Source organism: Nerophis ophidion, linkage group LG20, assembly GCF_033978795.1.
Source record: "Nerophis ophidion isolate RoL-2023_Sa linkage group LG20, RoL_Noph_v1.0, whole genome shotgun sequence".
Lineage (NCBI taxonomy): Eukaryota > Metazoa > Chordata > Actinopteri > Syngnathiformes > Syngnathidae > Nerophis > Nerophis ophidion.
In genome coordinates this window covers 2,873,003-2,886,994 of record NC_084630.1, presented here as the reverse complement: position 1 = coordinate 2,886,994, position 13,992 = coordinate 2,873,003, and the positions used below count along the sequence as shown (strand labels likewise).

Here is a 13,992-nt window from a genome sequence, read left to right as displayed (position 1 = left end):
TCTTATTGTGGCGGTCCGCTCCCTGTATGATCAGTGTCAGAACTTGGTCCGCATTGCTGGCAGTAAGTCGGACACGTTTCCAGTGAGGGTTGGACTCCGCCAAGGCTGTCCTTTGTCACCGATTCTGTTCATAACTTTTATGGACAGAATTTCTAGGCGCAGTCAAGGCGTTGAGGGGTTCCGGTTTGGTGGCTGCAGGATTAGGTCTCTGCTTTTTGCAGATGATGTGGTCCTGATGGCTTCATCTGACCGGGATCTTCAGCTCTCACTGGATCGGTTCGCAGCCGAGTGCGAAGCGACCGGAATGAGAATCAGCACCTCCAAGTCCGAGTCCATGGTTCTCGCCCGGAAAAGGGTGGAGTGCCATCTCCGGGTTGGGGAGGAGACCCTGCCCCAAGTGGAGGAGTTCAAGTACCTAGGAGTCTTGTTCACGAGTGAGGGAAGAGGGGATCGTGAGATCGACAGGCGGATCGGTGCGGCGTCTTCAGTAATGCGGACGTTGTACCGATCCGTTGTGGTGAAGAAGGAGCTGAGCCGGAAGGCAATGCTCTCAATTTACCGGTCGATCTACATTCCCATCCTCACCTATGGTCATGAGCTTTGGGTCATGACCGAAAGGATAAGATCACGGGTACAAGCGGCCCAAATGAGTTTCCTCCGCCGTGTGGCGGGTCTCTCCCTTAGAGATAGGGTGAGAAGCTCTGCCATCCGGGAGGAACTCAAAGTAAAGCCGCTGCTCCTCCACATGGAGAGGAGCCAGATGAGGTGGTTCCTAGGGAGGTGTTTAGGGCACGTCCAACCGGTAGGAGGCCACGGGGAAGACCCAGGACACGTTGGGAAGACTATGTCTCCCGGCTGGCCTGGGAACGCCTCGGGATCCCCCGGGAAGAGCTAGACGAAGTGGCTGGGGAGAGGGAAGTCTGGGTTTCCCTGCTTAGGCTGTTGCCCCCGCGACCCGACCTCGGATAAGCGGAAGATGATGGATGGATGGATGGATATATATACATATATATATACATACACTGTATATATATCTGTACATATATACATATATATGTATGTATGTGTATATATATATATATATATATATATATATATATATATATATATATATATATATATATATATGTATATGTATATGTGTGTGTGTGTGTGTGTGTGTATACATACATATATCCATCCCATCCATTTTTTCTACCGCTTATTCCCTTTGGAGTCGCGGGGGGTGCTGGTGCCTATCTCAGCTACAATCAGGCGGAAGGTGGGGTACACCCTGGACAAGTCACCATCTCATCGCAGATATATATATATATATATATATATATATATATATATATATATATATATATATATATATATCTGTATATGTGTATATATTTATATATATCTGTATATATGTATGTGTATATATTTATATATATATGTGTGTGTGTTTTGTGTGTGTGTCTATATATGTGTGTGTGTGTGTTTATATATATATATATATATATATGTGTGCATATATATGTGTATATGTATGTATGTATATATGTGTATATATATATGTATATGTGTGTATATATGTATATATGCATGTGTATATGTATGTATATATATGTGTGTGTAAATACAAATCATAGCAGTTATTTATTCAGTAGTTAATTGGTCCAATTAAGTTCTTAAAAGAAACATAATTTTTGTAGATATTTTACTTTCAGTTTTCCACTTAAGAAATAAAAATCTATATGTGATATACAGTATGTATACATTTAAAAAGTTTAAATGTGTGTCAAATTGAATATTTATTTTTATTATTTGGTAATCATAATAAAATAAACGACAAAATATTAAACAAGATAACGTCAACAAAAAAATTTAATTGGTATTCCTAATCAGTCCATATCAACTGTTTATTGTTTATATTTTATTACCAGTTATTTTTATTGATGTTTCTGCGGCTTTGTCTAATTTGAAAAATTATTCTTACAATAAGAATTTTTGTAATATATTTTGGTACATGTTTGCATTTTTATAAACGAAAAACTAACTAAAAGAAAATTAAACAACATCTCCTGAATGATTTTTATTTTATTGCAAGTAATTTGGTTGAATACTGTACTTGAAAATATTGTAGTTTTGTTGCAAGAAATCAAAATATAATGTTCAAAGCTGTAGAGTTGAAATTTCAGTTAGATGATCACATTTTATTAAGTCACCATAGTAAAAGTTTTGTGGTCGGGAAATAAATAGAAAGATAGTAAACAAGTGAAAGCTGTCATCGTTTTAACTTTTAATGTGAGCTAAACGTTGACTTATTACGTAAAAATAAAATCTGGGTGAAAAGTCATGATCACGTGACCGTCGACCGTCCTCTAGCGGCGGACCACTTCCGGGCTAGAAGCGTGTGAGCTAACTTGCTAGCTTGTCGGCCACTTTTGTGTCGCCATGGCTTTCTTTACACACCAACTGTGCAGAAGTTTCTCTTCCACTGCTCTCAGGGGCGTCGCCATAAAACATGTTGTCATTATCGGAGGAGGACAAATGGGTGCTGGAATCGCTCAGGTTTGTCTGGAAATATTTTTAAATGGAGAAGCTAGCAGCGAGCTAACGTGAGACAACAATGTTGAGTCAGGGCTCACATCTGTCTGCAAAGTGGTTTAACACACATTTAGCATATAGTTATCTTTATTATTATTATTACTATTCTTATTGTTTTGAAAATATGATAATTTTAGTAGTATTTTGAAAGAATTTCGGTATTACCTGTTGATGCAAGCATAACGTCACGATAAAAACGTGTATTCTCACGAAATATTTCACACAAGCACAATTTAATGTCCCTTTTTTATATTATATGAAAGCCTCTGGGTGACTCTTATTTTTGTGTTGTTTAAGTTAATAAACTTTAATGTCCAAAGTCTGCAGTTACACAATTCGGCCACAAGATGCCGCCCTTTATCTTGTATCAGAAACGCTAATCACAGAAGACGACTCACACTTTAATATTTTTGCGATTCAAAGGCCTACTGAAATGAGATTTTCTTATTTAAACGGGGATAGCAGGTCCTTTCTATGTGTCATACTTGATCATTTCGCGATACTGCCATATTTTTGCTGAAAGGATTTAGTAGAGAACATCGACTATAAAGTTTGCAACTTTTGGTCGCTAATAAAAAAGCCTTGCCTGTACCGGAAGTAGCGTGACATCACGTGTTGTAGGGCTCCTCACATCCTCACATTGTTTATAATCATAGCCAACAGCAGCAAGAGCAATTCGGACTGAGAAAGCGACGGTTCCCCCATTAATTTGAGCGAGGATGAAAGATTTGTGGATGAGAAAAGTTAGAGTGAAGCACTAAAAAAAAAAAAAAAGGAAAAGAAAAGGCGACGGCTCCAGGCACGGCAGTGGGAGCGATTTATATGTTATTAGACACATTTACCAGGATAATTCGGGAAAATCCCTTATCTGCTTATTGTGTTAATAGTGTTTTAGTGAGATTATAAAGTCATACCTCAAAGTCGGAGGGCTGCGGTGAACGCCAGTGTCTCTGAGAGAAGCCAACGGAGGAGCCAAGATCACAGCTGCCTTTTTGACAGCTGCAGGAGGAGGTCGCGTAATCCGCTCAAGTCTCCGGTAAGAGCCGACTTAATATCACAATTTTCCCATCCAAAAACTTGCTGGTTGAAATAGAGAAATATGTTCGCTTGACCGCTCTGTGCTAAAGCCTCACAACAAACAGAAACACCAGCTGTGTTTCGGTTTCCAAAGGCAGCTGCAATCCACCGCTTTCCACCAACAGTATTATTCTTTATAGTCTCCATTATTAATTGAACAAATAGCAAAAGATTCAGCAACACAGACATCCAAATTACTGTGTAATCATGCGATGAAAAGAGACAACTTTTAGTTGTAAGTGGTGCTGGGCTAACATGTCCGCTACAACCCGAGATGTCACAAACACGCATCATCATACACGTCATCATTCCGCGACGTTTTCAACAGGATACCTCCCGAGAAATGTAAAATTGCAATTTAGTAAACTAAAAAGGCCGTATTGGCATGTGTTGCAATGTTAATATTTCATCATTGATATCAGACTGCGTGGTCAGTAGTAGTGGCTTTCAGTAGGCCTTTAACCATAAACGTTAACATTTATGGTTTTGTTCCCCAAATTGACCACCCAAGTATTGTTCAGTGTTCCGCATTGCATTATGTGATGTTTTCCCTCGACTTTGTTGTTTTGTTTCAGTCCATATGCACTTTTTGTGTTCTATATCCGAGTTCAAGGTGTCGCCTTATGTCACCCAATGCATTACAAGTTGGAGTAAAACTGTAAAAAACATTTTTGTTCGGGTAGAACATTTTAAAAATTTTATTAAAAATGAATCCAAAATAAATGCAATACTTACAATAGTTTTAAAGGCCTACTGAAATGAGATTTTCTTATTCAAACGGGGATATCAGGTCCATTCTATGTGTCATACTTGATCATTTCGCGATATTGCCATATTTTTGCTGAAAGGATCTAGTAGGGAACATCGCCGATAAAGTTCGCAACTTTTGGTCGCTAATAAAAAAAGCCTTGCCTGTACCGGAAGTAGCAGACGATGTGCGCGTGACATCACTAGTTGTAGGGCTCCTCACATTGTTTATAATGTGAGCCTCCAGCAGCAAGAGCAATTCGGAGCGAGAAAGCGACAATTTCCCCATTAATTTGAGCGAGGATGAAAGATTCGTGGATGAGTAAATTTAGAGTGAAGGCCTACAGGAAAAGAAAAAAAAAGGCGAGGGCATGCGATTCAGATGTTTTTAGACACATTTACTAGGATAAATAGTACCTTATAGTCGGAGGGGTGTGGCCACGGGTGTTTTGACGCCAGAGTCTCTGAGAGAAGTCACCAGCTGCAGCAGGACAGAAGCCCCGCTGATCTCCGGTAGGAGGCGACTTATTCCCACAATTTTCTCACTGAAAACTGCCGGTTGACAAGTGGTCTGGATCCATGTTCGCTTGACCGCTCGCTCCATAGTAAAGCTTCACCTCCGGGAATTTTAAACAAGGAAACACCGTGTGTTTGTGATTTATATAGCATAGCTCGGTTGGTAGAGTGGCCGTGCCAGCAACTTGAGGGTTGCAGGTTCGATTCTCGCTTCCGCCATCCTAGTCACTGCCGTTGTGTCCTTGGGCAAGACACTTTACCCACCTGCTCCCAGTGCCACCCTGACTGGTTTAAATGTAACTTAGATATTGGGTTTCACTATGTAAAAGCGCTTTGAGTCACTAGAGAAAAGCGCTATGTAAATGAAAAATAAAAATAAAAAAAACTATCAGACTGCATGGTCGGTACTAGTGGGTTTCAGTAGGCCTTTAATATGTTTTCAATGGTAAAATTATTTAAAAATGTTGTAAATTATGAGTACAAATGGATATGAACAGTAAACTTCTTAAGCGTAGTATTTTTTTTATACTTTAATATATTTTTTTCATAAAATTTTAAATGACATCCAACATCAGACATTCCTATCCATTACATAATTTTTACATATATCATTTAGGCGCCAGTGCCCCCCGCGACCCCGAAAGGGAATAAGCGGTAGAAAATGGATGGATGGATGGATCATTTATTTGATGTCTGCTCTAAATGTCAGAATATGTGTTTTATATGCCACCCCCCCCCCCCCTCAAAAAAAAGAAATGCTCCCTCTGTCTACATATAAACATTTTTTATTATTATTTTTCTGTTCATATTCTTTTATTTTATTTCTGATTATTATTAATGATTTATTATTTCTTTTTTATTTGTTTCGTTGATTTTTCTGTAAATATTTTCTGTTTTCCTGATTACATTTTTTTAAGTACCGGTATGTGAAATTTATTTTAAACAAGGAAATTGAATCCAGTAGGAAGTTGCTTGACAACCTGCTATTCCAAAAGCGAACACAAGATGGTGCTATTAATGTAATTCTATGTTCTAACCCAGCACAAATCTTCTATTTTTGGGGTATCAATCCTTCCACACATTGAATTGTTTGTTGTTCTTAAGTCAAGGATGATGCCTTTTTATAACAGACAAATGTCATATTAGGTCATGGAAACAGAAATGATCTGTTACAGTGTCAAACTATGGCCATCATTAGGCAGGCAGTCTTTTACACGTCATTGTAACAATTGCAAAGTGTAACAAAAAGTTCTATATCAATGTTCCCCACAGGTCGCTGCAGCCACAGGCCACCAGGTGACGCTGGTGGACACGTCTGACAGCATCTTGCAGAAGGCTGTCAAGGGCATGGAGTCCAGCCTGAAGAGAGTGGTGAAGAAGAAGTTTGCTGACAAGCCAGAGGTGAGTCAGTCAGGCTTGGTGTTTTACGGCGGCCATCAAGAGGCAGGTTTTAGTGAGACGTTTGTGTATTTCAGGCTGGGGAGGAGTTCATCCAGAAGGTCCTCAAGAACGTGTCCACCTCCACAGACGCGGCCTCCGCAGCCCAGCGCACGGACCTGGTGTTGGAGGCCATTGTGGAAAACCTTCAGATCAAACAGGATCTTTTCGGCACGCTCGACAAGGTGGCGCCAGAGTAAGCAACTCCAACATTTTCATGACATGTCTGCTTTTTCCCTAATTCCTCTTTTATTTTTTTCAGACACACCATCTTTGCCAGCAACACGTCCTCGCTGCCCATCACAGACATCGCCAGCGCCACCACCAGGCTGGACCGCTTTGGCGGCCTGCACTTCTTCAACCCCGTCCCCATGATGAAGCTTGTTGAGGTACTAACTAACTCACCTCTTGTTGTTTATGTCACCTTTGAGCAACATCCATTTGTAGACCTAACGTTCGAAGGAATTTCTGTGATGCACTTCCAGTCTTTCATTAATCATTGTTATGTCTTTTATACATTAACCCTTCAGCCACTCATTGAAATAACAACTTTGACAGTGGCGGGCCGTGCGTTTCCCACCTAGGCCCTCAGCAATGTCATAAGTGGTTCTCAACCTTTTTTCAGTGATATACCTCCTGGGAAATTTTTTTAAATTCAAGTACCCCCTTATCAGAGCAAAGCATTTTTGGTTGAAAAAAAGAGCTAAAGAAGTAAAATACTGCACTATGTCATCAGTGTCTGATTTATTAAATTGTATAACAGTGCAAAATATAGATCATTTGTAGTGGTCTTTCTTGAACTACCGTATTTCCTTGAATTGCCGGCGGGCATATAATATGTGTCTGCCTTGAATTACTGCCGGGTCAGACTCGCTTTCCAAAATAATTAGCGTATGCTTAGTATTACCGCCTGGTCAAAGTCGTGATGTCACGAGTGACACTTCCCCTGTCATCATTTTCAAAATGGAGGAGGCTGATTTCAATACCGGTAATTTGAAATCGCATAAAGGGAAGAAGATTAAGAGCTATTCAGTAGGATTTAAGGTCCAAGCTATTGAATACCGGTATGCTAAAAAGAACAGTAAGCAGCTATGTTTTATTAATATACCTGTGAAGCCGACGGTCCGACAGACAGGCAGAGCACGCTGGAGTTGGCGACTTGGGAACTCCCTTGTCACGTGACAGGGAGAGAGCCCCGAGTTCCTAAAGAGTAAATAGCAAGAGCATACCAGTCACTTCCTGCTACCGGCATACAACTACAGCTGATTGTGTTGTGGCGGTCACGTGACTAGGAAGCGCGCAACAAGTAAATAGGAAGGCAAGAGCTTAATAGTCTCTACAAATGTATGTATGTATTTGACACATGCGTTACATAAAGTTAAGACCATAATAACGTTTTTTTTTATTAAATGTGCTTTTCATGATGGTATCCTTACATCACACTCAAATTTTTACTGCATGCCTTTGGTAAGCGCAGGAGTCAGAAGAGGTTTTAAATTAATTAACGCATGCTTACTTTTACCGCATGCCTTTGGTAAGCGCATGGGTGAGAAGAGGTTTTAAATGAATTAGCGCCCCGGCGGGAATTCAAGGAAGTACGGTATTTGGAAAAAAAGAGATAAAAATAACAAAAAACTTGTTGACAAATAAACAAGTGATTCAATTATAAATAAAGATTTCTACACACAGAAGTAATCATCAACTTAAAGTGCCCTCTTTGGGGATTGTAATAGAGATCCATCTGGATTCATCAACTTACTTCTAAACATTTCTTCACAAAAAAATAAATCTTTAACATCAATATTTATGGAACATGTCCACAAAAAATCTAGCTGTCAACGCTGAATATTGCATTGTTGCATTTCTTTTCACAGTTTATGAACTTACATTCATATTTTGTTGAAGTATTATTCAATAAATATATTTATAAAGGATTTTGGAATTGTTGCTATTTTTAGAATATTTAAAAAAAAATCTCAGGTACCCCTTGGCATACCTTCAAGTACCCCTAGGGGTACATGTACCCCCATTTGAGAACCACTGTCCTACTTAGTCTGACTTCAATAAATACCTCTCAAAATACAATAATTCATGTCTCCACATGACCACAGCTTGTAGAATACTCTACTGGCCATTGAATCTGCTCAATTCCTCACTAGTGTACAAAAAGGGCTATTTTTTGGCGCATTTAGCATCGGACGTAGTACTGTCAAAACTAAAATAATTGTAAAAAACATGTAGCGGGAGAAAATATATATGACTCGTAGTTGGTTGATTTGAGTGGAAGTGGCAGGAAAACTTTTATTTCTGCCAGCTAATCAGCATTTTGCTCTACTACTTTGTTGGTTAAAAAACTGATTCATTTGTATCCATTTTTTTCCATTTGTAGACCGAAGATTCAAGAATATTTGGAGGTAACATCGTTTTAAGCAGTAAATTATAAATTTTATCAATACTTAAAAAGATAACATTGGCTTTAAGAAAGGCAGATTTCATATAAAGTGTTTTTTTTAGCACTTTTAAATAAATAAACACGTTAATAAACCTTACGCGAAAAGATCCAAGCTGGCGCTCCCCAGAGGGTACCTCACTAAACCGTATCTGTTTAAAAAAACTAAAATCGTCCCTGAATTGTATCGGCAACCTGAAATTATGAACCAAATCAAATCGTTTTTAAAATAAATCTCTACACTCCTAAATGTTTCTGTAAAATCATTATTTTAAATTAATATTACCGTCTATAAGCCGCTACATTTATATTCATATGTGAATAATGCTGTATAATAGACTGTTTATATTTATAATTATTTAATTATATTTATAATTTATATTATTCCCATGTGAATAATGCTGTATAATAGACTGTATTTATATTATTCACATGTGAAAAAATACCGAAGTGTTTATTGTTTATTGTGAGCGAACTGTGGTGCTCAATTTCCCAAAGTTGTTGTTGTGTTTGTTGTTTTTGTCTGTCTGTCTAATCCCCCTCTTGTCCCCACAATTTTCCCCTCTGTCTTCCTTTTTTTCTCTTTCTATCCCCTCCTGCTCCAGCTCAGCTGCACCAAATGATAATATAAACACATTTAATAAAGTCAAATACAAATAAGGCAACAAGAGAAGTATCCTACACTTCTTTTTTGTAAAGTAAATCTAAACAGCCAATATGGGCATCTACATCAATATATGATTTGCCTGAGAAGCTGGACAAGACAAAAAAAAGAATTTCCCCCAGGGATCAATAAAGTACTTTCTATTCTATTCTATTTGGCCGACTTTTTAAACTCTGCGGCTGATGGAACGGTGCACTCAAATTATGTATTTTTCTTCGCTAATGACCATAATGCAAATCGTTTTCATCGAAACACAAGCAAAGAAACTGAAAAGGTGTTTGTGTTATGGCGCCATCTTTTGCCGGAGTTCATTCACTGCAGGTGAAAGTCTACCTTCTGTTTATTGCTTTCAACTGCAAGTGCTGTTCTGTCTTACTTGTCCATAGTTCTTCTACTCGTATAGATTCTTCATTCATCACTCCAAGCAATGTTTGCAAGTTCTGCAATATAACTAAAACAATTCATACTTACTAAAACTTTCCCATTTGTGATGTCTGTAGGAGTGTTTTCATGCATATTTGTACGTGCTATCGCAACATAATCAGGTGAGCGTCGTTAGTATTAGCTAATATGCTAATTAAAGATGTCCGGTATTATCGGACTGCCGAAATTATCGGCCAATAAATGCTTTAAAATGTAATATCGGAAATTATCGGTATTCGTTTCAAAAAGTAAAATTTGTGAGTTTTTAAAACGCGGCTGTGTACACGGACGTAGGGAGAAGTACAGAGTGCCAATAAACCTAAAAGGCACTGCCTTTGCGTGCCGGCCCAGTCACATAATATCTACGACTTCTCACACATAAGTGAATGCAATGCATACTTGGTCAACAGCCATACAGGTCACAGTGAGGGTGGCCGTATAAACAACTTTAACACTGTTACAAATATGCGCCACACTGTGAACCCACACCAAACAAGAATGACAAACACATTTCAGGAGAACATCCACACCGTCACACAACATAAACACAACACAACAAATACCCAGAACCCCTCCCCCCCGCGCCCACCTAAACCTCCTCATGCTTTTTCAGGTAGAGCATGTCCCAAATTCCAAGCCAGGGTTTCCCACACATTAATTTATTTGTAGCGGCCCGCCACGAAAGAATTACGGCCGCCACAATTAAAAATGTAAAAAAAAATACCACAAATAGATGCCTGACCTGTGGGAAACACTCCAAGCTGCTGTTTTGAGGCATATTAAAAAAAAAAAATGCACTTTGACTTCAATAATAAATATGGCAGTGACATGTTGGCATTTTTTTTCATAACTTGAGTTGATTTATTTTGGAAAACCTTGTTACATTGTTTAATGCATCCAGCGGGGCATCACAACAAAATTAGGCATAATAATGTGTTCATTCCACGACTGTATATATCGGTATCGGTTGATATCGGAATCGGTAATTGAGAGTTGGACAATATCGGATATCAGCAAAAAAGCCATTATCGGACATCTCTAATGTGAACTCGTTTACGAGTGTCCGTGTTAGTATTATTACTTTACAACGTCATTCATTTTGTATTGTTTCAGCTACACAAATTTGTCTGTAAATTCAGCAAAACGTGCGTCTGTTTAGCTAATTGGAGAGCTAGCTTCCGCAGCTAGTAGGTTCATGACAGTGACCTCTGTTTTGTTTAATGAGCCGTTTTACTGCTGTGTTACAGGCACCATTTGCAAACAATTCAGGTGTGTAAATAAACATTTCTAAAATATTTTTGGGATATAACTCATGTCACAACATACATATGTGTCTTATGTGCAGCAATTATATGAAAAATATTATTTTCTTCTAAAATGTAGTGGATGCGGCTTATATACTCTATGTTCTGTAGTCCGGTTAGTACGGTATTATTTAAATTATTGGAGGGAAAAGTACAGTTGAGTAAATCAATGTGTGAGTGTAAATATGTCTTTGGTGTCTGTAGGTCATCGGAACCTCGGCCACAAGCCAGGAGACGTTCGATTCCCTCCTGAACTTTGGCAAAGCGCTGGGCAAGACCACCGTGTCCTGCAAGGTAAGACGTCCTGAATGGCAGGTGAGGAGACGCCAACGTTAAGTGATCCAACATGGCTGCGTTCAGGACACACCAGGATTCATCGTCAACCGCCTTCTGGTCCCCTACATGCTGGAGGCCATCCGTCTGCACGAGAGAGGTGTGGGACTTGTCTCCTTCCTAAAGAAGGCACTGAGCTTCCATCAGACTTAACTAAAAAGACTGGTTTTGCAGGTCACGGCTCCAAAGAAGACATCGACATCGCCATGAAGCTGGGTGCCGGCTATCCGATGGGACCCTTTGAGCTGCTAGACTACGTGGGACTGGACACCTGCAAGTTCATCATGGACGGTGAGTGCTGTTTCAAATAGAAACACCACCTTTATTAGGATGAGCTCTTCAAATCCGACCTTAATGTCATGTGATCAGGTTGGAGCCAGATGGACCCCGACAACCCGCTTTTTGCCAAGAGCGAGTTGCTCAACAAGTTGGTTGCCGAGGGAAAATTTGGGAAAAAGACCGGAGAAGGATTCTATAAGTACAAATAACTTTATTTTTACACAACACACGGATCAAGCAAAAGACTCATCTAATATTGCACTAATATTATGTGCCTTTACACCTCAAACACCACACCTTGACATGACTGATGACAGAAAAAGGTGTTGAAACCATCTCAACTTGTCAATAAATGTAAATCGTTCTAAAAAAAATCCAATAGAACTAAGCTGTTTTTTTTTTAAATTTGCAGATTAGTATTTTAATATGAGACTATGGGATTTGAACAACGGAAAAAAAAATATATATATATACATACACACACACATGTGTGGGAAAAAAATATTCGAATCGAATCGAATCGAATACGTTGTGCGATTCAGAATCGATTCTCATTTTTAAAAAAAATCTATTTTATTTTTATTTTTTAATCAATCCAACAAACCACTACACAGCAATACCATAACAATCCAATTCCAAAACCAAACCTGACCCAGCAACACTCAGAACTGCAATAAACAGAGCAATTGAGAGGAGACACAAACACCACACAGAACAAACCAAAAGTAGTGAAACAAAAATGAATATTATCAACAACAGTATCAATATTAGTTATCATTTCAGCATAGCAGTGATTAAAAATCCCTCATTGACATTATCATTAGACATTTATAAAAATAAAAAAAAGAACAATAGTGTCACAGTGGCTTACACTTGCATGGCATCTCATAAGCTGGACAACACACTGTGTCCAATGTTTTCACAAAGATAAAATAAGTCTGATTTTTGGTTCGTTTAATAGTTAAAACAAATTTACATTATTGCCATCAGTTGATAAAACATTGTCCTTTACAATTATAAAAGCTTTTTTTTTTTTTTTAAATCTACTTCTCTGCTAGCATGTCAGCAGACTGGGGTAGATCCTGCTGAAATCTATGTATTGAATGAATACAGAATCTTTTGAATCGAAAAAATATCGTTTTTGAATCGACAATCGAATCGAATAAAAAAAAAGCGATATATTATGGAATCGTGACCCCAAGATTCGATATTGAATCGAATCGTGAAACACCCAAAGATTCGCGGCCCTAATATATATATATATATATATATATATATATATATATATATATATATATATATATATATATATATATATATATATATATATATATATATATATATATATATATATATATATATATATATATATATATATATATATATATATGTATATATATATATATATATATGTGTGTGTATATATATATATATATATATATATATATGTGTGTGTATATATATATATATGTGTGTATATATATGTACGTATATTTATATATGTGTATGTATATATATGTGTGTATATATATATATGTTTATGTGTATATACATACATATATATATATATATATACATATATATAAATGTACATATATATGTATATATATATATATATATATGTATGTGTGTGTATATATATATATATATATATATATATATATATACACTCACAAATGTTTTGGTTGGAAAAAGATTAAAAAATATACGTAAATATTTAAACATTTACAAATTCTGCATTGTGGAGGGGAAAACATAAAATGTATTTCAGTCAAAAATATTTATATGGCCCTTAATATTTTTTTTTTTGTAGAGTAAAATATTCAAACATGTCCCTGTAAATGGATGTCATCAAAAAACCTGTCTATATTTATTTGTGGGAAATATAATTAGGAGTATTTTTATGCATTTATTTTGAAATCATATATATATATTTTTTTGAAAATGGACCTAAACAATTTAAAATCAACACATTAATAAAAACATTTTTATTGGTCATTACTGCGCTTGAGTTAAAATAAAAAACAATTAATCACAGTACATTATACTATTTTGCTTGACCACCTGCTGTTCCAAAAGTGAACACAAGATGTTGCTAATAATTGTTTGGTTGTATATTCTAACAAAGCATGAGTCTTATTCTATTCATGCAACTTTAGAGCAGACAGTTTTACACACAAAACAAG

General features: G+C 37.3%; 1 protein-coding gene across 1 annotated transcript; it reads left to right on the top strand.

Annotated features, from left to right (window-relative positions):
- The first annotated feature begins 2,348 nt into the window (after positions 1-2,348).
- Positions 2,349-12,180, top strand: hadh (hydroxyacyl-CoA dehydrogenase). Its single transcript, XM_061880305.1, has 8 exons — positions 2,349-2,541; positions 6,190-6,318; positions 6,393-6,550; positions 6,617-6,743; positions 11,399-11,488; positions 11,555-11,627; positions 11,702-11,818; positions 11,897-12,180. The coding sequence occupies exons 1-8, from the start codon at positions 2,425-2,427 to the stop codon at positions 12,013-12,015; spliced, it is 930 nt and encodes a 309-aa protein (XP_061736289.1). The 5' UTR covers positions 2,349-2,424; the 3' UTR covers positions 12,016-12,180.
- The last annotated feature ends 1,812 nt before the right edge of the window (positions 12,181-13,992 follow it).

Coding starts and splice junctions, on each gene's coding strand:
- hadh (XM_061880305.1), top strand. CDS start 2,425: ATGGCTTTCTTTACACACCAACTGTGCAGAAGTTTCTCTTCCACTGCT. Junction 2,542..6,189: donor TGGGTGCTGGAATCGCTCAG/GTTTGTCTGGAA, acceptor TGTTCCCCACAG/GTCGCTGCAGCCACAGGCCA. Junction 6,744..11,398: donor CCATGATGAAGCTTGTTGAG/GTACTAACTAAC, acceptor TGGTGTCTGTAG/GTCATCGGAACCTCGGCCAC.